Here is a 26,164-nt window from a genome sequence, read left to right as displayed (position 1 = left end):
TGAATATGGACCAATGGGATTCTTTTTACATATTAAAAGGCCAGGAGATGCACACCATCAAAGCCCTTAAAAGAACATGAAATAGACATCAGAAAATACATTTAGTGCTAGATTCTTAAAGATTTGCATTTACAAATAGTGAATTTTGCAAATAATAATTGCATTATTATTTAGTTGTTACTTTATTTTAGTCTAAAGAGGGCTTACACTATAATTAAAGAATCAACAATAAAAGGGAAACTGTAGTCAATTGCAAGGGTCCAATAAATAATAATAAAAATGATCTCAATAAAAGAAAGAGTTAAAGAAATTGCGTAAAGCTTTTGTCTTTTGCTTCTTATTATTTTACGTTCTTATTTATTTATTGTTTAGCATGTGTAAATGTGTATGTCTATAATTTAATGTTAAAAGTGCTTTGGCAATGTAATGCCTTTTACCAAACCTACTTGAAGCTAAATCTGGTCAAATCTAAAACGCTATTATTTTAGTGTATTTTCATTTACTCCTTTTGACCACTAGATGTCACTGACAACACAACAGCAAATCTCTCTGGTGCAAAAATGCTTTCTCTCTCTCTCTCTGAATGACAGATGGATAGAGGGATTATCTTGGTGATTTTACGCAAAGATTAGAAGACAGCAGATGCCCTCTGTGGGTGGAGAGGAGCATTAGAGAGGGCAGAATAGAGAGATGAATAAAGGTATAAACAGAAAAAAATGACGCACGTGGGCAAGTAATCAGAGTGATGCTGGAAAAAAATGGATTTTGGCTTGTATTGTAATGCAGATTCATACTAACACATCGCCTACCACACGTCTGCTGTCTCAAACAGTTTCTTGTGCCCGTTTGATCAGTTATTATCGCAAATAATAAATGCTAGACACTTAATACACTGAATTCGTTTTATTGTACACAGGGATTTTTCACATATACAATTTGTACACCTTTTTATTATTGTTATTATGTTATTATTATTTCTATTATTATATTTATTTTTTCTCCAAAGGGAATCATTTTTAGTTGTTTTGTTTATATTGTGCTGACAAGTCAAGTTACATTTAGGAAAACAAAATAAGAAAGAAACAAATTAAATGTTCAGGAAAGAAGTGCAAAAAATAAAAAAAAATAAAAAACACATTAAGCAGAATAACATCAAATTATGGGGCAGAATCAGACTGATTGGTTCCCTAAATTCTTCCTTCACTCTGACTAAATGGCCTCTAAATGGATGCACACGATGAGAAGAAATCTGCATAAACTGAGATTACAATTTATCAACTTCCCACACTGATCTAGAGTCTCAGAATGTCGGCACTTCCTCCTTCTATTTCACCTGGGATTTTGTTTATTTCTGTGTTTATGTGTGTCTGTATATTTGGACTTCCTGTAGCTCAAACAGCAGAGTGTGGCATCAGCAATGCCAAAGTCATGGGTTCAATTCCCATATATAGTTTTGGATAAAAGCATCTTCAAATGCATAAATGTAAATACACTGTGTAAATGACTATAAATTTACCTGGTAGTAATATCAGTAAAACTTCAACGTGCATAAAACAGATTTATCCACAGATTTATTGAATATGTGTGCATGTACTGTGTGTAAGCTTGTGAAAATGTGTATATCTGAGTAATATAGTACACCAAAGGATGAAAACACACTTTCGCACTCACCCAATGATGAAGATCTGGGTGGTTTAAACTCGCACACACATTCAGTCATATTTAAAGGACTAGTTTAGCCCAAAATGTATTAAACCTAATTTCTAAAATATATTAAAATATTTAACACACACACATACACACACACACACACACACACACACACACACACACACACACACACACACACACACATATATAAACAAACTTAGAAACCACATAAAGAGAAAATAATGACAACATTTTCTTTTTCTGTGACTGTCCCTTTAAGGATATCGGATATAAGGATATAAGTGCACAAACTTATAATCGAATGAATATCTACACATCCACAGATTTGCTTGAACCCTTTTAAACCATTTAAAGCACTGGATAAAACAAAAGGAACTGAGCACAGTACGGAAACTTACACACACACTCACCATGAGCACACACACACACACAAAAGCTCATATACTGTATACTCGTACACCACAACCATAAACATGTCTAACATCACTGTGTCATTTTAAGTGCATTACAGTGATTTTGGCAGGAAGCCTATAATACTGAACATATAATTCACAATGTATTCTCAATCTGACACACAAATGACTCACATCTTCTGTGTGTAGGTTTATAGAACAATCATCACATTATCAGTTTATCATCAGTTTGGACACTCGTTTGTTTATTCACACATTCGCTCACTCACTGTGTCGATTTATTCACTCTGCATGGATCTTTATTCCTGTAACTCTTAAATATCAACTCTGTTTCTTCCCACTACTGTATGTGAGCTCTCTTTCTCTCTCCCTCTCTGGCATGTAAATAACTATTTGTCTCAACTGGTTGAACATATTCTTCTGTTTTATCCCAATCTGATACCCATCCTGCCCCAGCACCTCCTCCGTTCGGACCACCAGCATGGGGATTGTTTATAGCCCCATACTGTCCACCAGTCCTGTACAGCTCTTCTGTTTCATTGGCCAGTTCGTCCTCTCCCAGAATGCCACACTTCTCCTCACTGGTATTCTCAGCATCCGCCCATGGCTGCTTCTCACCTGATGCAAAGATCCCTGAGAACATATTCAAAACCAGCGTTTCAGGAGAGAAATGACAAAAATAATTTAGAATCTTCATTATCTGTGAAATAAAAAGAGATTTAAACATGCATGATTAGCTGAACATAATATAACATACCATAAAAGATCACACCCCCATAATGCACCAGTGCTGCAATGAGGAAGACATATTGCCACTCTTCACGTGTCTAAAAAAAAAATTAAGTAAGTAAATAAAACCATTTAACAACAGAAATCAATTATTTGGCATGTGAAGTTTGAGTGATATTAGTATGTACCTTATGTTTGGTCATGGCTCCAACTATGATAGGACATACCATTCCTGACAAAGTTCCCACTCCATTGGAGATTCCCATCAGGATACTGGCATAACGTGGAGCAATATCAAGATGATTCACATTAAACCCTGAAAGAGAAAGAATGTAAGAGGAATATATTTGTCATGCATCTTAACATGTCTCTAAAATTGCAAATGCATATCTTACAATTGCAACTTTATTCCTGATAGTTGCGAAATTATATCTCTCACTGAGATTTTATTTATTTGTATTTGTGTCTTTATGTCTAACAATGTTACTTCATATCTCACAATGTCACTTTTTATATTTTATTATAATCCTTATCCTACATTTATCTCTTTTTTATAAAAAAGGCACGAATATGCTTCCATAGAAAAGGTATCTGAGTAACTAAGGATAATTTTTGGCCTCAAAGGATGCAGCGAGTGATATACGGTACAGTACTGTTGAAAAGTTTGGGGTCATTAAGATTTATTTTTTGAAAGAAATTAATACTTTTCTCCTGCAAAGATGCATTAAATCAGGAACGGAAGTAAAGAGAATTATCATCTTACAAAAGATTTCTGTTTAAAATAAATGCTGTTCTTTTGAGCTCTCTATTCATCAAAGAATTCTGGGGTAAAAAGTATTATGGTTTCCACAAAAATATTAAGCAGTACAACAGTTTTCAACATCGATGATAAGAAGAAATGTTTCTGGAGCAGCAAATCAGCATGTTAGAATGATTTCTGAAGGATCTGAAGACTGGAGTACTGATGCTGAAAATACACTTGAAAACAGTTATTTTAAATTGTAATCATATTTCAGAAGATTACTGTTTTAACTGTATTTTTGATCACATAAATGCAGCCTTGGAAAGCATAAGACACTAAAAACATGACCCCAAACTTTTGAATGGTAGTGTACTCAAAAGCTAAGTGAATTCTTTAGTGTGTTCTTTTCTTTTACTAACCTGAAATTGCAAATCCACTGAAGCCAACAGCCAGCACAAGGAAGGAAATGGCTATTCCTTTGGTATGTGAGAAACCAACAACCAAGAGTAGAGTGGCTTCCATTCCAAACCCTAAAACACACACAACAGTACAGTGTCTTGGATAAAACATACAAGGTTTACTGTGGGTCATGGTGTACCTGTGTCTGAATATACCGATGTCACCAATTTCCTGCATGCTCTGGTGCATCTGTATCTGTGTTATGTGTGTTTGTATGTTGTGTGTGCAGATGATTGTGAGAGAGAGAGTGAGTGTGTCATGCATTGACGCATCGGTGGTTAATGCCCCAGCTGCCATTGCAGGACCAGACAGAGCAAAAATAGGTAGATACTGTAATTGGACTGGCATCAAACAGATATATGCAGTTTCTGCCTCTGCACACCCTATGTTAATTAAAACGCTTTGTGTGCTGGCTTTTATATTTATTATATTATGGGTATTTATTAATCTCATATCATATTAAGGCTCATATCATTCCTATTATAGTGCTAAAAGTAAAAAATAAATAAATAAATAAACCTTAAGGGTGAGTAAATAAAGACAGATTTCTTTTATTTTTGGGTAAAATTAATATATATTTTATCTTATCTACATCTTACCTCCACAGTTCATGAGTTTTCGGACATTGGTTGTGGTCATTAAATTATGTGTTCTCAGGTAGTCGGCAAGTTGTCCTCCAATTGGCACAATGATGGTCATCACTAAATGAGGAAGTGCTGACACCATCCCCACCTGAGCGACAGAAGGAACAATAAGAAATAAAAAAATATCTTCAGCCAGCTGCACAATACTAAACAGTGCATACTGTGTTTCTCAACTGGTTTGTTTTAGGATAAATTTTACTTAACACCTCACTGTTTTTTATAATCATTATTATTATTATACACTTTTATTAGCATGACACAGCAGCCATTCAACAGTTTTAGTTTATAAATGTGTAATATTCTTTGCAACCAGTAATTCACAGCACAAAACACAAAAAACATGTTTATTCTGATTTCAACTGATATTTACCGTAGTCTAGGTTGTTTTCTTAAATATATGCATTGGAATTTTATTGTTTATATTTAGCATTGCTTTTTCCTGCTGTCTGCAACCTGTCATAACAGACCTATGATTTATTTTTGTGTTGTGACCTGCCAGTTAAGAAGCACTGTTGTAGAGCATCATGAACACTTCGCTAATTTAAGTGTGTGTGTTTCACCTTGCTGATTTCAAAGCCAAACACCTCCTCGAAGTAAGCGGGCTGGCTGATAAGGAGCAAGTAGAATGTCCAACTTCTGCAAAAGTTGGCCACAATGATGGCATACACGGGCATGGAGGTAAAGAAGTGCCGCCAGGGAGTGTTAAATTTCTGCAGGGTAGCAAAAAAGCAGAGGTCAAACATATCCAGAACATTGCAGCATGTAGCAATTGTGAAATGATAGAAGATTTAGTGTGTGTGTGTGACAGAGAGAGGGAAAATGTGTGGAAGAGTGATTCAGAGAGAAAAATAATGCCTGTACCTGCAGAGGGTTGACCAGGCCAGTGGTTTCCCCGATGGCATCCTCAATGTACTTCCTCTCTTCTGGTGAGATGGTTGGATGAGCAGCTGGACTCTCATAGGAAACTAAAATCCAGAAAAGATACCAGAATATCCCAACAGTCCCTGTGAAAAGAGAAAAGGATGAGAAGAATTATTTTATTTTATATAATGACAATTATGCATTCTATATATATATACTCTAAAGTGTAAGTTTCACCAAGCTCCCCAGGGCTGCATTTATTTGATAAAAAAACAGTAAAATCAATAATATTGTGAAATATTATTACAAATTAAAATAACTTTTCTTTTATAAATATGTTTTAAAATCTAGTTTATTAAAAGCTGAATTTTCCGCCTCATTCCTCCAGTCTTCAGTGTCACATGATCCTTTAGAAATCATTCTGATATGATGATTTGATGAAACATTTCTTATTATCATCAGTGTTGCAAAAGGTTGTGCTACTTGATATTTTTGTGGAATCTGTGATATTTCTTTCAGGATTCTTTGATGAATATAAAGAGCAATATAAAAGTTAAATATAAATGTTTTGTATCATTATAAATGTCTTTACTGTCATATTTGACTAATTTTATTCATCCTTTCTGATTAAACATATTAGAAAAATAAATAAAAATCTTACTGACCCTCAACCTTTGAGTGATAGTTTATATTATATATTGTGTATTAAAATGTTTGGTTTTACTTGGTTTATTAGACAAACAAAAGTTTATATTAAATAGTATATTAAGTATTATAGAATTAAAATAACATGCTGTATGTATATGCTACTTACCATACACATAAAACACTGAGGACCATCCAGTGTATTGGACTAAGACTCCAGCCAAAGGCATTGCAACAACAGCTCCAGCATATGAACCTATAACATACAGTTTCTTAGTATGCTTCCTCTTATTAGTGCTATCCACTAACATTATCATTAATTTCAGCATTTAACAAAATCAAAAACTGATTCAAGTTCATTCATTAATGACTAAAACTCATTTCTATTGATTATATCAGCAGGTGTATATAATTTATGGATTCAAATGATTGACAGACATCTCACCACAGAACGCTGTTGTTGCCAATCGACTTCTTTCAAGAGGCGGAGCCCATTTGGCCCAGATGCCGTGACATGCAGGATATGACACGCCCTTCCAGTAGAGAAATAAACTGATTTAATGTGTATGCAACCATAATGGTAACAAAAGATTGCGATGCTATGCATTTGGATGAATAAATATTAAACCATTAATATTTCAGAGTACTTCAGATCCACACAAATCCACGCATGCACACAGATGGCATACCTCCACAAGACCCTGGCAAACCCTGACCATGATAACACACCCATAGTGAACTCTTGCTGCTGCTGGGATCAGCATATTCAGTGTTGATGTGGCCACAATGGCAAAGCCAAACACCCTAAGACCAAACACACACGCAGTACAGTCAACTGAGGCCAAATCCCAATCAAATACCATGCTAATATCTCAGCAACTGGGGCTGGCAGTCTTTTTCAGTTCACTGAATATTCATCAGGTTTATTATCTCTGTATATAAGCAAACCTTAAAGTACACCAGGATCAGAAATGTTGTACTTTTGGCTTTTGCTGAACACACACTGTCATTATATAATTTTATAAGTTATTAGTATAATCATGTAATTTTTTTACAACCTCAAAACCGGAAAGGTTTGGACATTTTGTGAAATATCATAAAAACAAGAATATGTTATTTGTTCATTCTCTTCAACCTTTACAAAGAAAAAAAATTCCAACATTTTCACTGGCCAACTTTTACTGACATTTATTTTGTAAATATAAAATTATTTTGATTTTGATGGCTACAACAAACTCCAAACAAGTTGGGATAGATGCACATTTAACATTGTGTCACAACAAACCTTTTTTTAATTACAATGTTTAATTGTTTGGGAATTGAGGATACTAATTGTTAAAGTTTTTCTTGATACAAGACTTCAGATGCTCAGCAGTCTGTGATCATCATTGTCTGATTCTCCTTTTCATGATGGGTCACTCACTTTCAACTGGAGACAAATCTGGGGTCTCATAAAACTCTTTGTATATTACATCCTAAAAGTGTACGTAGGCACAAAAGCTATATTTTGCATACACACAAAAGATTTCAGATTTATAAAACCAAACGTAAAAATCCCTGTATAAATCCCAGTCAGGGGAAGATTGTGTGTATGTGCATCTTCACCCCGACTCCTCCCCGAAACCACCATATATGGAGCTTTCAGCTCCATAATTTACTATGCATAACCTCATCTGCATATCATTTACATGTGTATTACACGTGACACCATGTTTAACACCGTCAAAGGTACAAGACATTTAGGCAATATGTGGTACGGACTATAAATGTTATTTGTGACATACTGTATGTACACAATCTTAATTGCTAAAAAATCATCCAATATGTTCTATCCTTGTTATGTTTTAGAATGAATATATGAAAATAGTTCTCAGATCCTAAATATTCTAGAATATAGTTGAGCTCATTCTTTTCCACTGGCCAAATAGTATTTAAATTGCAATGGAGAGGTCAGACAGATTTGGCTACAATATCAAAAAGATACTATGTCTACTTTTGAAGCAATTGATAGCAAAATTTTAGAAGAAATAGTGCAGCACCTAAAATCGTCAACCTGCTATCTTGACACACTTACTGCATCTTTTTTCAAAAGTGTGCTTAATTGTTTAGAAGCAGATCTTTTAGAAGTGGTGAATGCCTCACTTCTTTCTGGGACATCCCTGAAAACTGCAGTTGTTAAGCCTAAAAAAGAGCAATCTTGATAACACCATTTTGAGCAATTATAGACCAATATCTAATCTTCCTTTTATAGGCAAAATTATAGAAAAAGTAGTTTTTAATCAGCTGAACAAATACTTAAACTCAAATGGATACCTGGACAATTTTCAATTGGGTTTTCGACCGCATCACAGCACAGAGACAGCACTCATTAAGATAATAAATGATATTCCCTTAAATTCTGACTCTGGCAAAATATCTGTGCTGGTATTGCTAGATCTCAGTGCTGTATTTGACACTGTCGATCATAACATACTACTACAGAGACTTGAAAACTGGGTCGGGCTTTCTGGGATGCTACTCAAATGGTTCAGGTCATACTTAGAAGGGAGAGGTTATTATGTGAGTATAGGAGAGCATAAGTCTAAGTGGACGTCCATGACATGCGGAGTCCCACAAGGCTCAATTCTTGCACTGCTCTTGTTTGGCCTGTATATGCTCCCACTAAGTCAAATAATGAGAAAGAACCAAATTGCCTATTACAGATATGCTGATGATACCCAAATTTACCTAGCCTTATCTCCAAATGACTACAGCCCCATTGACTCCCTCTGCCAATGCATTGATGAAATTAATAGTTGGATGTGCCAGAACTTTCTTCAGTTAAACAAGGAAAAAACGTAAGTCATTGCATTTGGAAACAAAGATGAAGTTTTCAAGGTGAATGCATACCTTGACTCTAGGGGTCAAACAACTAAAAATCAAGTCAGGAATCTTGGTGTGATTCTGGAGACAGACCTTAGTTTCAGTAGTCATGTCAAAGCAGTAACTAAATCAGCATACCATCATTTAAAAAACATTGCAAGAATTAGATGTTTTGTTTCCAGCCAAGACTTGAAGAAACTTGATCATGCCTTCATCACCAGCAGGGTGGACTATTTTAATGGGCTCCTCAAGAAGACCATTAGACAGCTGCAGCTCATCCAGAACGCTGCTGCCGGGATTCTGACTAGAACCAGAAAATCTGAGCATATCACACCAGTCCTCAGGTCCTTACACTGGCTTCCAGTTACATTTAGGATTGATTTTAAAGTACTTTTAATCGTATATAAATCACTCAATGACCTAGGACTGAAATATATTGCAGATATGTTCACTGAATATAAACCTAACAGAGCACTCAGATCATTAGGATCGAGTCAGTTAGAAATACCAAGGGTTCACACATAACAATGGGAGTTCGCCTTTAGTTACTATGCCGCCCACAGTTGTAATCAGCTTCCAGAAGAGATCAGATGTCCTAAAACACTAGTCAAATTTAAATCTAGACTCAAAACTCACCTGTTTAGCTGTGCATTTGTTGAATGAGCACTGTGCAATGTCTGAACTGATTGCACTGTATTTTACGTATTAACTGTATTTTATGCAAAATCATATTCTATTTTTAACTGTTTTAAATTCTTTTTAAAAAATTTTAAAATTGCTCGTTTTTATTTTTGTTATTATTTTTTCTTCATGATTATTTTACTTTCTTTTATGTTAAGCACTTTGAATTACCACCGTGTACGAAATGTGCTATATAAATAAACTTGCCTTGCCTTGCCTTGCCTAAATTGTTTTAAAGAATTAAAAAATTTTTGGAACGATGTGCCAATCTTACCAATTTCTTCAAGTTGTATCCTTCAAATACAATGGTATTTTTCATAATCTTGTGGAAATGCCTTCATATGACATCACTTCTGTGCAGCGGAAGTTGTACTGTAAGCTATTATCACTGGACCTATTCAAACTGGACAATGGACCGTTCGACCACTGAATCCAGCAGTGTCTGCCATAATATCAAAGTAAGTGCGCATCATTGATCATTGCCCTCACTAAAAATATTTTCTCATAACTTGAGATCTGCAGTTGCATTTAAAGATGAATTATTGTGCACATAGCACTCCTCGCTGTCATTAAAACATAGCATGCCACAGTAAAAGTGTTCAAGCACATCCTCTACAAACAGATTTGCATAAATTTGTTTTAACTTCTACGTAATGACTTTGTGTAATTCCAGTGCTTATCTCCATTAATGAGAGTGGAATAATGTAAATGTGTATATTGACATGAAAACAGAGTTTAAAATCGTTGTTTACTTCATTACTTTTATCTCTTCAGTTAAAAAAAGTCAGCACGCATGTGTCAGAGTTTGTGTGTAGGTGCGCAAATTTTCCCATCAAGTTTGTTTTAGTAAATCCCACCTTTTGCTTTTGCATCTGTTGCTAATGAAAGTCTGGATGGACCCTTTGGTCTTTGGGACTGAGAACTCAATATCCATTTTTTCCAGAAAGAAGTTTCCACTGTCTTTTTGACTATCTGAGATGAGCTCTGGACCAGAGAACCCTGCGGCATCACTGCATATAATTAATGTATAATTTTCTCCTATACAGTAACAGAGATTCAGGTCACATTAATTGATGCAGCGGCAGACTGTTAAGTGACAGTAGTTTTCCTGAGCCCATGTGGCTATATTTAACACCACAGCATGACAGTTTCTTATGCCATCTAAGGGCTAAAAGTGGTAAAATGGTAAATTAATCTTTTCATAATATTATGTATAGTAGCAGGTATGGCATATCAAGATGCTGATTAGACATGGCCGCAATAAAAGGCCACTCTAAAATGTGCAGTATTACTGTATTGGGGGGTACGGGGGCTCCGAAAACCAGTCAGTATGTGTTGTGACCACCATTTGCTACACACAGTGAACACATCTAATTTGCATAGAGTTGATCAGGTTGTTGATTGTGGCCTGTGGAATGTTGGTCCACTCCTCTTCAATGGCTGTGTGAAGTTGCTGGATGTTGGCAGGAACTGGAACACGCTGTCGTATACGCCGATCCATAGCATCCCAAACATGCTCAATGGTTGACATGTCCAACTGGGATTGATCAGAACACCTCTACAAAGTGCCAGACGCCATCGAATATGAGCATTTGCCCACTCAAGTTACGATGACGAACTCCAGTCAGGTCGAGACCCCAATGAAGATGACGAGCATGCAGGTGAGCTTCCCTGTGATGGTTTCTGACCATTTGTGCAGAAATTCTTTGGGTATGCAAACAGTTTTTTGCAGCAGTTGTCCAGGTGGCTGGTCACAGATGATCTTGGAGGTGAAGATGCTGGATGTGGAGGTCCTGGGCTGGTGTGGTTACACATGGTTTGTGGTTGTGAGGCCGGTTGGATGTACTGCCAAATTCTCAGAAATGCTTTTGGAGACGCCTTATGGTAGAGAAATGAACATTCAATTCATGGGCAACAGCTCTGGTGGACATTCCTGCAGTCAGCATGCCAATTGCATGCTCCTTCTAATCTTGCGACATCTGTGGCGATGTGCTGTGTGATAAAACTGCACATTTTAGAGTAGCATTTTATTGTGGCCAGCCTAAGGCAGACCTGTGCAATAATAATGCTTCTAATCAGCATCTTGATATGCCACACCTGTGAGGTGGATGGATTACCTCGGCAAAGGAGAAGTGCTCAAAAAAAAAGTCTTAGATCTTTGAGGTCAGCTCATGAAAAAATGGCGGCAAAAACAAAAGTGCTGCGTTCATAATTTTGTTCAGTATATTTCAAAACAGTTTAATTTGGATATTCTTTATCCTTTTCACTTTTATTTAGACTCTGTCACAACTTTTTTGGATTGTGTTGCAGCCATCAAAAACAAAATTTGTTTATATTTACAAAATACAAGTTAAGTTGGTCAGTGAAAACTTTGGAAATATTTTCTTTGTACTTTTGTCAAGTAAATTAATGTTAAAGATTTTATTGCATTTTTACAAAATGTCCTAACTTTTCTGGAATTGGGATTGTAATCATATATGGGGTGAGCTGCCACAATGGAACAACAGCCAGTGCAAAAGATACACATTTACATAACTGGACATTTGACTCAGTCAGACTCCTCCCACTTAAATAACACATTTTCATTCATAAAACTCTTGAGGAAAAGAACAAAAAATCAATTCGCTGATCACCTTACCGGTTTGCGGCAAACCTTTGGCATATGAATCCCCCGGGGATTTGTGTGACGATGTAACCCCAGAAGAATGAGCCATGTATCATCCCTACTGTCTCGGGGTCCCATGTGAACTGAGCCTCCTGGGAGGGAGAAGACAGAGTCATACTCTTTGCATCCAACTTATATTTGACAGTATTCTGTTAGCACAAGTACATTTATGTTTATTTCTCCCAGGTGTTTCTCATCATCCCCTCGTCTTGTCATGTGTATTTAAAGTGTTCCCTGTTCTTAGTTCTGCATCTGATATTGAATGTCATCTTCCTCGCTATGTTTGTGTTCCTGGTTTCTTTGGATGTTTATTAAAGTCTGTTTCGTTTGAAGTATTCTCCATGTCTCCTCGTTCCTCACTCCGTGCTCCAACACAGTAGCGCAGTGTGACAAATATGAGAATACTTCAGTCAAAGTGCACTGCTTTTTTCTGTCAAGTTACATTTGCAAAAAAAAAAAAAATAAAGCAGAGCAGGAATGGGAGAAAGGAGAGAAATAATCAATAAAGTAGTAAAATCAAATCAGTAAATATAAAACTAAGATAAAGTAGGCTAATAACAACAACAACAATAACAGATCATAAAATACATTTATTAAAATTTGTATAATAATACATTTATATTTATTAAAAATAATATATTAACAAAAAAAGTTAATTTGCATATATTTATGTGTAGACAATCCAGTCACCTTGTAAACTTGTTCAATGCGAGGGCCATATGCTCGAATATGACCAGTCATTTATGCCGTCATCACCCGGGTGTTGATAGCACACATGCACAGATGAGGCATGAACAGCACACGATGCTATCTCTGTTTAAAACTAAACTCATTTAAGCCTCACCTGAGCCAGAAGATGCGAATGAGAACTCACGCACGCAGTGAGAAGATTTGTGTGCGCAATTATCCGAAACGTCAAACCTGCGTCTCAGAGAGCATGCAAGATTGAACTCTCTTTCAAGACTTGTGCTTGAATGGACAAATTCTCAAAAAAAAAAAAAAAAAAAAAGCAAAAAAAAACATTGATGTCAACTTTCCTGTCTTGGTGAGTTTCCTAGCAGACAGAGTCGGTTGAACGTACAGATACCCTGGATCCGTGCATTGTCTTAAAACTTTTAATGTTAATCAATCAACAAAAGACAAGAAATCATTAACTGCTCTTGATTGAATAGCTTTTGTAACTTTGATAAGGATTCATTTTTAATTTATACAGTCAAATATGCAATGTTATTTTCAGTGCTTTAAGTGGCCCAAAGGAGGTGGTTTTTTTTCTTCTTGATGATTCCCCTCATCCCCTGAGGTAACAACTACTATATTGAAGGGGTTATATATACAGCAGTCAACAGACGACCTTATAAAAAATAATAAATCCTTTTATTAGTTTGTGGATTTGCTTGAGCTAGAAAGAGCTACTTTTATGCGGTGTTTATTTTATTTGTATATCTGCTCTTTTATATTTCTTTGTGCTGTGGCTTGTCGTTAGATTGATTGTTCTTATTTTAATTTTTTTTGACAGTATATTATTTTTTTCCCCTAAACATAACACATTCCTAACTGTACCAAAACGATGACAAAACTGTGATACAAACCAAACCTGGAGTAATTTGAATTGTTACACTTTACGTATTTATCCATGCTTAATGAATATCGTTTGTATCTTAAATTTTAAAAAGGCCAATAATAAACCTAAAAATGTCCAAACAACTATTTCTTTGTTCTGTTTCCAAATAACTTTTCTGACTCCTGTCCATTCATTTTAATTTTTTTTTTTACTGGATGCACTTTTAATTAAATAAGTTCAAATTCAGCAGTGACACTGACCACTATGACAGGTTTCTTTCCGTAGTACACCGTGTGGTCGTTGACCATGCTGACAATGGCCACACCCAGGTTACAGCGGATGCCGAATGAGATGCAGAAGCCCAGGCCTGACAGGATGGCGATGATGTAACGACGAGGCAACCCGAAGCATGTGCAGTCCACGATGGGAAGCTCCTTCTCCTCCACCAGCTCCGGACGACCCTCCGCTGACAGCTCGATGGTCTCGCCATTCTGCTGCCGTTTCTCGAGGAGTCTGGATGTGAACACAGAAAGTATAACGTACACGTGAAGAACATAACAGTGTGTAAAGATTTTCTCAATTCATGTAATAAACACTTGGTTTCGTGGAACGTTTAGCAGTTAGCACTGCTTTTTATACCAATTCTAAAGCAGGCTTAGAGCTGCTTTTGCCGTGTAACCTCCATATTGCAATGACCATCCTGTAGAGTGGGAAATGTTACGGCTAGAAGCTCAGCAACAGACATCTAGTCACATCCCTCATACTGACATGCTGGACATTGGATATTAAAGAAACACAGCGCATTGTAAAAACAGTTGTTTCAGCATTTGAAGGGTAAATTGTCAAATTTTGAAGAAAACCACATAAATTGGAGTGAAGAAGACAATGTACAGGTCACAAAATATTGTGTTGTAGGACACCACAAATATGCAAGTAAGAACATTAACCCAGTGTTTAGGAATGTACGATGTGAAAGGTCAGATTATGAAAATGAACACCCTTAACTCAGGGTTCAGAATGATCCATTGTTAACTATTTCTGGTGAGAAAAGCCCTAGAGGGTCAAAAGGTCAAAAATACTTTAATCCAGAGCAAGTTTTAGGCCACATACTATGAGGACAGTCCTGGATTAATCTGAGGTTAAGTGTCTTATTCAAGGACACAATGGTACTAGTTTATGTCTTGCTCCTTGTGGGGTCAAACCAGGTTAATTTCTGTTACCAGTCCTGAGCACTACCCCCTACACCTCCCACTGAAAATTACTGATACCAAAAATGTTGCCGCCAGTTTAGGTGTTTATGCACCGTATGCTTAACGTTTGTATATTCAAATATTTAATGAGCCAGATCACCTACACTTAACATGCATGAAGCTAGGATATGAAGTCACATACAGGGAACCCTTTTAGGTCGTAAAACTACATCACAAAACACACCTAAAACAGGTGGGATGCAGAGGGAAGACACAGAGGGAGAGGGGACATGGTACAAGACTGAGGAGTCTCACTGGATAGCAGTACATGAGTACACGAGTCCAGCAGAGACCTAAAGAGAGACCATCTGGGTATGCAACCTGTCTGCAACGTTTACAGCCAATAAAACATGCCTACATAGAAGCACAAAAGCAAACACTTTCACAGACATATGCTCTGAAGCTTGCAATAAGTATATGATTTTAATGTGCAGACAAAATGGACGCAGAGCTTATCTAATGCTTACCATTAAATCTGACCTTTGTGTGTGTGTGTGTGTGTGTGTGTGTGTGTGTGTGTGTGTGCAACTACCATTCAAAAGTTTGAGATCAGTAAGATTTAAAAAAATTAAAATAATACTTTTATTCAACAAGAATGCAATTAATTGATAAAAAGTCAAATTATTTCTATTAATGTTGCATAGTTTCAGATAAAGTTATATGACAGCTTTACTTCACAGGAATAAGTTACATATGAAAATGTTATTTTAAATTATAATATTTTGCAATAATACTGATTTTACTGTATTTATTATCAAATCAGTACAAACTTAAAATGTAATATATTGCATAAAAAGAGAGAGAGTGAAAGTAACTTTCATTTTTTTCAGTTTCACTTTCATATATATATATATATATTAAAAATTCTGAGCTCCACAAACCTCATACACACACATATATATATATATATATATATATATATATATATATATATATATATATATATATATATATATTATATACACTCCCTCTATACTTCTTTCTCTTTATTTTTCTCATTCTGTCACTGTTCCTACAAAAACAGATCGCTTATAATCCCCTCAACCTCAAACACACACAATCAGACACAAGTGAAGAGAAATGATGATAGCATGTGTGCTCGTATGTTGAGGAGCACATTAATTCTGCAGCAATGATGTGTTGTACAGAAACTAAAAAGATGTCTCATGGACATTAAAAAAGAGCAATATATTTCAATTATGACTAAAACCTCTGCCTCCCATGACTCATGTATGTCCCTCCCCTTCACTTTCTTCATTCCATCTCTTATCCACTGATAATCTGTGGCCCCACCCTCAGATCAGGATTACAGAAATGAAAGACTTCCAGAGAAAAATATAATTTAAAAAAATGACAAATAGAAAAAAATGAAATAGAGAAAGAGAGGAGAGAAGTGCAATATAACTCACACACATTCACTCAGGAAGATGTATAATTAAGGTTAAAGCTAGTTAAAAACAGATTGCTGCCAACAGCAGCACATATGCTACCTACTAATGAGAATGACTGTTGGCTGTAATTAATATTTATTTTACAGTGTATTTTACCTCTTTAAACCATGTGAACATTGCAAAAACAAAAACAAAATAACCCAGGATTACAGATCATGCACTTCTGCATCTTGTTCCATGATTCATGACGCACCTGCTGACCTGTAAATGTCTGTGTGTGTGTGTGTGTGTGTTTAGGCTCTCTAATTAGAGACAGGTGTACAACAGAAGAGGGTGGTATGAGGACCTTGCCCGGACAAACACTTTATATTGAGACACGCAAAAGACACGCTGACAGATTCCTGTCCAATAGCATCTACTTCTGTGTCAGCATATTATAAATATCTCACACATGTACCAAAGTTGGATCAGATACAAACACATCTGCATACTCGTTATAACAGCACTATTTCAGCAAATGGATAATTGTATTTATTGATCTCATATGCATATTGTAGATTCATCAAATGACAGTATCAAGGCCAACATGCTTAGTCGTACAATTCCCAAATACACACACATCTCTTACTCTTAATCAGCATGCCACTTATTTTTTCGTTAATAAAGAATGTTCTATGGTTATTTTTTGACTAAAACTAAAATATACCTATTTATTTATTTTACTTGAGATAAAATACAAAATGTAAAAATATTAAAATATTGATTTTCCAATGGAACATTTCTCAATTTTGTTTAGTTAAAATTGCAGGACTAAAATAAACTAAATCAATTAAAACAAATAAACAAATTTGTAAAAAATACATTGACATTTTTTTTCCCAAAAAAATATACTATTAATATTTATGATAATTACAAATACACACAACAAAACTAAAACTTCAACTATAAATTAATGTGAAAACAGAAAATATAAAGATTAAACTATATTCAAAATATTAACAAAAACTAAGTACAATGACTACTCTCTCATGGCCTCAAAGTGACCTTTAACAAAAACAGCATATCATCCGGGTATTTTTCACCTAATGATTTATGGATATATGGGCTGCGTCAGACTACGACTGCTCTCCTACTAGACACAAATAGTAGATGAAAAGATTTGCACAGTACGTCTAAATTCACAGTATTGATAAAACAGTAGGTGAGGAGTATCCAGATGACCTACTGTTTAAGACTATGTGTGCTTTCAGTGGAGTTGTGAATGGCAGCGAGGAGACGCTATACGTACTGATGCTATTGGGTCACATGACAATTACAACATAATGAATGTAGTATATCCGGATTACATTCATACTACACATAACAACTACTATACAACCTTTTATTTATTTATTTATTTATTACTTTTTTTAAAATGTTTTAAGTAATATCGTAACATTTTATTAAATAGCCTACAATTACAATTATTACAATAATTACTCATTATTAAATATAATAATTATACAAATATTTTATTAAAAAATTTATTAAAATAAATTAAATTGTTTATTTTATATATTTAATCATTTTAAAAAATAATTGTAAGTTTTGGTATCTTTTATTATCTTTTGTGCAGCATATTCACTTTTCAAAATAAACACAATTTTCAACAATGAAAAGCCAAGATAGTTTTACAATATTTGCATGTTGAAGGACAGCATTATGATTATTAATGATGACCATGTATTACACCATGTGACCATCACAGAGATATATATATATATATAAAAGAAAAGACAATCCAGAATTGCAAATCATGCTGCATCTCATATTGTGAAAGATCATGTTCCATGGTTCATTACTGTTGCAAATTTGAATTTGAGTTTTGAGGTGAGACATGTAGATTTCTGCTGACACCAAAGGTCTTGGTCAAACATACATTGACACACATGTACTCTTTCCCATTTAATCTTGCTGTAAGAGGATAAAGGCACAACAGCAAAAAAATTACATAATCCTACACTTCTCTCTCCAACCCCCCTCTCTCTGACCATCACTTCATCTCTGTTCTGTTCTGCCTTTTATCATCTTAGCTCACTATTCTTCAGCCATTTCTTGTAGATAGGTGCTCTGAATTTACTCGCCTCTGTGACTTTGTTTGGTCTGTTGATATTGTAATTCTGATGATATTGTATAAAGGTAACAGATTAAAACTCATCCACAAATCTCTTTCCCCCCTCCCCTGCACATTTCTGTTGTACGATCAGTGTTGTTCTGTGGTTTTTATGCCAAACTCCTCTGACCCTCCCCTGTGTCTATTGAACAGATTGGGTCTCAGTGGGACCGTGTCACCTGGGGAGATACCCCGGCCCCCCTCCTGACACACACACACTCATGCAAACTTATACACATCCCAGCAGCCTGACCTTCACATGCTTTCAGATCTTTCTTGCAGTCTAGTCAACACGTAAAACAGGAATGACAAGCAAGAATAAAAATCTGAGCAAAATAGTGCCTGGCACATCTAGGAAACATTACCTTAGCACCATTAGCTGACCACATCCTGTTTGTAAATGCAAGTTTTAATTTACTTTTTAGTTAAGACCTAAAATGTTTCTGTTGGAATCAGAACGACTCAGAACATACTTAGCTAAACTAATACTTAAATTAATAATTTGGTACTTTAAATCAGCAGTTTTAAAATATGAAAATTCATAATAAAACGTGTTTTGAAATGATAGTCTTAAAGTAGTCTCATCAAAAATAACAAGTTAAACTTAGTGTACTTGGTTTTCAAAAAAATCACTGAAGTACATATAATTTTTAAACAAAAATTATTACAATAAATCACAGAATGAATCTCAAGTTGTAACTCAGCAAGCCGTAGTTTTGTCAAACTATTTATTATGTGTGAAAAATAGTGTCGGTGGATAAAACATTAATTATTTTAAAGAAAAATGACTGTGTCTTTTGTGAGGCATATGTTGGTCATTGTCAATAAACAGTGAAAAGTGTGTTTTAAGATAATTTACTTATAATTAAAACCAACTATCCCTCAGTGCAGACTGACTGAATGTGAAGAGTGAGGTGAGCAGAGGGAAAACTGCAGGTGTGAAGCGTGTGTTTGCTAGCCTGTGAGGCAAACAGTAGGAGAAGGAGACGCATTGCTGAGCTTTAAATGATTAATCAGCTGCTGATGCTTTCTCTAGAATATTATCAGGGATACAGAGTCTCACAGCTAAAGATGAGAGGCAGGAATCCAAATCAGCAAACTTTTCCACAGATACCATTCATTTAGTTTCACACTACACTTAAAAGGCACAGATGGTCATATTTAAGATTTCTAATATGCGGAGAAAACCACATTTTATTCAAAAACTTCTATTAAAATTCAGTCCCAGAGGGTCACCACGGCGCACGTGCGGCATCGCTAAAGAACGCGCGGCGCGTGCTGCCCTTCACTTAATCCTGCGAGCTCGCGAGAGACGAGGAAGTGATGGGGAGGGGGCGCTCGGGGATTTGTAGGGCCGACAGCTGTGTGTGGGTGTGTACAGGCTTCTCATGGGCTATTTTCGAACTGGATTTAAACGTTTCGTTTCTACATAAAATCCATTGGAAAAGTATGCGAAAAATCGCACGGTCAGTGACATTAAACATTGACGACTCTCTGGACATCGCACATACTCTACAAAATGTATTTATTTATAAATATATATATATATATATATATATATATATATATATATATATATATATATATATATATATATATATATATATATATATATATATATATATATATATATATATAAAAAACAAGACTCTGATGTTAGTGGTTATCAAACATTTTCGCTGGCATTAGACAAACTTATTCGAAAGGGATGTACTTTGACCTTTTGGGCAGTCCATCCTGTCAGAATTTGCGCCTAAAACAGATATATCCTATCGAATTAACAAGATTTGTCTTCTTAATCTGTCATGACAAAATACTTCCTTCCTTTCTAATTAGTTTTAAAACATAATACAGTCCAGCTGATTAAATAAATTAGGCTAGCCTACTTCATTATTCATTCTTACACGTTTATTGTTACTAGTATTAAAATACTTGTTATTTTTTTTGTATGGGACGTTTGTATTATGTTTAGTACTCGAGGCGTATTAAGATCAAATTTGGTCAACTCTGCTTTGACAACTAGCCCGTGGAATCAGAATGTGTGTGTGTGTGTGTGTGTGTGTGTGTGTGTGTGTGTGTGTGTGTGTCGGGACGCGCGAGCTGTGCAGTGATGCGCGGGACTATCCTACCTGATGCTCAGGTGGAATAAAAAGGATCATTTGAAAAATGAACTCGCTCACGCGCACAGATAGGCTAGAGAGCAAGCCACCAATGCCACGCGTCGGATGTCTGTGGCACCGGGTTAGCCGCGAACTAATCTGATCCATCTGGACAATCTTCTCAATCGGACAGAGTGGACGCATTATATAAGAACACCTTTGACTGAGATTCAATCACGACAAGGGTGTGCACCTGACGTCTTAATACACCAGTAGAGAAGGGCATATAATCACTTTTTTGATATAGTAAACTTGATACTGTATAATACGGTTTCACCAGCACGTCTTCTAATGAGCTGTCAGATCCGGTCACTGTCATTAAGTCATCGACATCGCCTTTGAATTACGGATGTTTTCTCAATACCACGATATCGACAAAAATCAATTTTAAACGCTGTTTCGTCTTTAAACATGAATACGGAGAGACCAACATAGAAATATAAAACAATTAAATGTAAACTTTTTAAAGTACCGAGTGGTTTCAGGATAGTAAGATACTTACCTGTGTATTTTCCCCAAAGTTTTTCCTGCCTGAGCCTTAAAACGGTCCGGACGGATCTCCATCCTCGCGACTTCAGAGTCCGACCGGTGTGCTCCTGTCCCGTGCGCCTCTCTCTCTCTCTCTCTCTCTCTCTCTCTCTCTCAGATTTCTCTCTCTCTCTCTCTCTCTCTCAGATTTCTCTCACAGATTTCTCTCAGATTTCTCTCAGGATCTGTGGACCAGTTATCCATCTAACTGGCTTTCATTTTTTGTGTCTGTCCGAGGTCCTGAATATATATATACACACCTTCTCATTCAAAGAGATTTCTTTATTTTCATGACTATGAAAATTGTAGATTCACACTGAAGGCATCAAAACTATGAATTAACACATGTGGAATTATATATGGAATTATATACATAACAAAAAAGTGTGAAACAACTGAAAATATGTCATATTCTAGGTTCTTCAAAGTAGCCACCTTTTGCTTTGATTACTGCTTTGCACACTCTTGGCATTCTCTTGATGAGCTTCAAGAGGTAGTCACCTGAAATAGTCTTCCAACAGTCTTGAAGGAGTTCCCCGAGAGATGCTTAGCACTTGTTGGCCCTTTTGCCTTCTGTCTGCGGTCCCGCTCACCCCTAAACCATCTCGATTGGGTTCAGGTCCGGTGACTGTGGAGGCCAGGTCATCTGGCGCAGCACCCCATCACTCTCCTTCTTGGTCAAATAGCCCTTGATGCCTTCAGTGTGACTCTACAATCTTCATAGTCATGAAAATAAAGAAAACTCTTTGAATGAGAAGGTGTGTCCAAACTTTTGGTCTGTACTGTATATATATATGTTTGTGTGTGTGTGTGTGTGTGTGTGTGTGTGAGGAGAGAGAGAGAGAGAGAGAGAGAGAGAGAGTATATATATATATATATATATATATATATATATATATATATATATATATATATATATATATATATACTTTTTAAAGATAAAAAACTTTTAAAGATATACCTTGATCATGTTACTAGCCCGCAATAATCTAGCTACAGTAAATATCACAATTTGTCACCTGTATATAAAAGTTGTGTTTGGGCCAGAGTTTCTCAGCATCATGTGATGGTGCTTGAGGTCCCTGTGTGATCATTTATGTGCAGTCTATCGCCACCTTGTGTTTAATACAGAGTTATATGCAGATTTAAATAATACCGATAATTTGGCAATTCATTAATAGTAATTAATAACTTACACAATTGAAATACGTTTGCCAGAAAACGCAAGATTTCATATAAACAAACATCTAAACCAGGGATGTGGAACGTTGATCCTGGAGGGCCACTGTCCTGCAGAGTTTAGCTCCAACCCTGAAAAATAAAAACCTACCTGTATCCTGAAGACCTTAATTAGCTTGTTCAGGTGTGTTTGATTAGGGTTAGAGCTAAACTCTGCAGGGACACAGGCTCTCCAGGACCAACGTTCCCCATCCCTGATCTAAACCAACCGGTAGCCTATTCAGGTCAAAATCTTATTTTCATGATTATAACATAAAATCAGACTGAATCAACCTTTCTATATTTTTTTGTATGGTTACACGAACAACAAAAATATAGACAGGTCGATCAGTCTGTTTATATATATATATATATATATATATATATATATATATATATATATATATATATATATAAACGAAATAAATATTAATGAAATAAATAATGTGCCAAATAACTTTTTAATAATATTTGTAATTTATTTGTTTATAATAATAATAATAATAATACTTTAGTTTTTTTTAAATTGACTGTTTTAATGAGTATGAGAGACTTCTTTCAAAATCCTTAAACCCAAAATTTTGAACAGTAGTGTATGTGTAAAAATACACAAAACTTTTTCAAAATAAATAAAGTCATACAAGGTGAGTAAATTACAACAGATTTTTTTGTCCCTTTAAAAGTATTTAGAGTCACCATTTCTTTATATATATATATATATATAGTTAATATATATATAGTTAATAAGTTAATAATATTCCATCTTATTTGAGAGTGTATAATACCGTGGTGTGGTTCCAAGCTGTGTAAGTGGGCCGTTTAAAGACCATGCGGAGAAGACTAGCAGCCAGCAATCCCAGCATGCCAAGCAGACCAACATACTTCCACAAATAGCGATAAACCACTGGAGAGTGCCAGTGCAGCATCACCTCCACATCATCCAAGAAACTGAAGAACAGCAAATACAATGAGGATAAAAAAAGACTATAACAGCCGATCTCACAAACCTTATTAACTCCAGGATAATCATAATAGAAATCTATCATTTCACATTTCATCTCACCGATCAGCACCGTAAATCCACGCCACGCTGACAGTTTCAAAAACAACAACGATGATCAGTGGCAATGTGGCAGAATAGTCATCAAACATGGTCACGAAATAGTTGCCATTTCTCTGAGTGAATAGCAGGCCAATGAAGAAGCCCAGGATACAGCTACACACTGCAAATTATACAATCATATGGCCAAGTTATGTGACTTTTATACAACATGGTCTTGTGGTGCCCCAGCACTCGGAAGTTGTCCATGAGTGGGGTAAGAATCCCCTGTATGGTACCAAACATGGGGGAGAGGCCCAAATTCAGCAGCATGAGGAAGAACAAAGTTGACCAAAATGGACTTATTAGTAAATGATTTTTAGTAACAGGGAAAACTATTAGCTGGATTTATTGTATGTAAATACATCCGAGGGGACAAAAGTGATGAAAATGAATAATGAGATGTATTGTTAAAAACAATGTAAAAAAATTATATTGCATTGTAAATCTAATTATGCTATGGTTCAAAATCTGGGGTTTGTAAGTTTTTTTTTTTTTTTAAGAAATTAATACTTTTATTCAGCAAGGATGCATTAAATAAAATTTAAAGTGACAGTAAAGATATTAATAATGTTACAAATATATATTGTGACACATGTCCCGAGCGCTCATCAGCGTCACCCTGGCAACGGCGCAGACACACCTGCGCCTACTCATCACGGGCTGAGCGGCCACACCTGCGTGCCATCAGCCGTCACAAATACAAACCCCGCAAGCGGGCACAGAGATGAGCGATGTCTCCACGAGAATCGGCTAACATTGTCTTTTCCCTCTGCTCTAGAAAGCAGCGTGTGACCACCAGCCCCAACGCCTCAGGAGAGCACGGACCCACACTGCACTAGAGCACTCTCAAGACAAGACGCCGAGCACCGAACGCCCAGACCACCTCACAGCACCACCAGTTTCTCACGGATTCCTTTAATAAAATCCACCCTTCGGGGAACTTACCCTCCTTCTCGTGTCATGTCCTACTGCACCCCGCCACACTGGTGGAGAATGCGGGCAACACAGTGAAGTGGACACCGACGACCCTACCCCTAACCGCCTGCAACGAGTCAATTGGTTTGGAATTCTTTGTTTGTTTGTTTTTCCCTCACGGTCTCTACCATACAAGTCTTCTCTGGTTTCCTAGGTGGTGCTCCTCCCCCGACGATGGAAGAGCTGCTTAAACATCTCACCGAGGTGAGCATCCGCCAGCAACAAATCATGGAACACATGGCCTCCCGGGAGGGAGAAACCGAGCAAGAGTTGGCCGCGCTCCGCCTAGCCACATCCCCGTGAACTCCGCTACCTGACCCCCGTGTCCAAGCAACCCAGCTGCTGCCCAGAATGACCACCCATGATGACGTGACGATGTACCTTCAGATGTTTGAGACCGTTGCTACGAGGGAGGCGTGGGCCCAAAGAAGATTGGGCCTGCATCATTGCACCCCTGCTCACGGGAGAGGCTCAGCGTGCACACTTTGCGCTTCCCCCGGAGCTAAGCACCTCCTACGAGGACCTACGAAAGGAGATCCTGGGACGAATGGGGTTGTCACCGATCAGCGCTGCCCAACTGTTCAACGAGTGGACCTTCAACCCATGGCAGCCAAGCCGCTAGCCTCTCCCATCTGGCTCAACACTGGTTGCTGGCTGGGGGTCCCACCGTACACCAGGTAGCGGAGCGCGTCGTGGTCGACCGCCTCTTACGTGCCCTTCCCCGCCCACTACGTCAGGCCACTGGGATGCGGAACCTGGCCTATGTAGATGAACTTGTTGAGGCCATAGAGCTGGTGGAGGCCACCCAATACCAGGAGATAGGGGAGAGAGCGCCGCCATTTCCCTTGAAGGGTGGTCCAGGAGTGCCGCATGCCAGAGGGCACCCAGCGTCCGGTGAGCAGGCCGGCGGTTCCCGGCCCACAGGATGAGCCCATGCCCACAGAAGCTCCCCGCTCCCCAGGACGACCTTGGCTGGCGGGCTGCGCCGTGCACACCGAAAATGCACCACGGGCTGAAGTAAAGTTAAACAGACGGCGGTTCCTCGCCCTTCTGGACTCCGGCAGTGCAGTCAGCCTTGTCAGGACCTCCATATTACCTCCGCGGGCCGACGCCAAGACCAAGTTCCCCATAACCTGTGTGCACGGCGACACCAGGGAGGTGCCTGCGCGGCGAGTCACCATAACTGCACCGGTCGGCGCCTGGCCGATAGACGTTGGGCTTGTCCGAGACCTCCTCGTACTGGTCCTTCTGGGAAGGGACTGGCCAGGGTTCGACCGCCTACTCGTCACCGTCACCCAGCCCGCCAGCCCGGCCGGAAACCGCCCATCCAGGAAGCCCGGCAGGAAGGCACCGCGACGTCCCGTGCTGCTCGCCTCCGACAGTCCCAGGGACGGTGAGTTACCCCGCCCTCATCCTAACCTCTACTATGATCTGTTTCAGCAGGTGACCTTCCTCC

General features: G+C 37.3%; 1 protein-coding gene across 1 annotated transcript; it reads right to left on the bottom strand.

The window, feature by feature from the left end:
• Positions 1-1,554: 1,554 nt before the first annotated feature.
• LOC132149034 (vesicular glutamate transporter 1-like) lies at positions 1,555-21,534 on the bottom strand. The gene is made up of 13 exons (XM_059557926.1): positions 21,388-21,534; positions 14,194-14,446; positions 12,346-12,464; positions 6,854-6,968; positions 6,610-6,697; positions 6,334-6,420; positions 5,520-5,662; positions 5,219-5,368; positions 4,614-4,746; positions 3,975-4,085; positions 3,002-3,129; positions 2,842-2,911; positions 1,555-2,717 (listed from the first exon to the last, which is right to left on the bottom strand). The coding sequence occupies exons 1-13, from the start codon at positions 21,447-21,449 to the stop codon at positions 2,425-2,427; spliced, it is 1,752 nt and encodes a 583-aa protein (XP_059413909.1). The 5' UTR covers positions 21,450-21,534; the 3' UTR covers positions 1,555-2,424.
• Between the last annotated feature and the right edge of the window lie 4,630 nt (positions 21,535-26,164).

The sequence above is a fragment of the Carassius carassius genome, chromosome 9, assembly GCF_963082965.1.
Source record: "Carassius carassius chromosome 9, fCarCar2.1, whole genome shotgun sequence".
Lineage (NCBI taxonomy): Eukaryota > Metazoa > Chordata > Actinopteri > Cypriniformes > Cyprinidae > Carassius > Carassius carassius.
The sequence above is the reverse complement of the archived record's forward strand: the minus strand, read 5'-3'. Positions and strand labels throughout refer to the sequence as shown.

Excerpts from the sequence above, each read along its gene's own strand:
- LOC132149034 (XM_059557926.1), bottom strand. The coding sequence starts at position 21,449 with ATGGAGATCCGTCCGGACCGTTTTAAGGCTCAGGCAGGAAAAACTTTG. Across the intron at positions 6,698-6,853 it reads TTTGCCAGGGTCTTGTGGAG|GGCGTGTCATATCCTGCATG; the intron begins GTATGCCATCTG and ends CTCTACTGGAAG. Across the intron at positions 2,912-3,001 it reads GAGCCATGACCAAACATAAG|ACACGTGAAGAGTGGCAATA; the intron begins GTACATACTAAT and ends TTTTTTTTTTAG.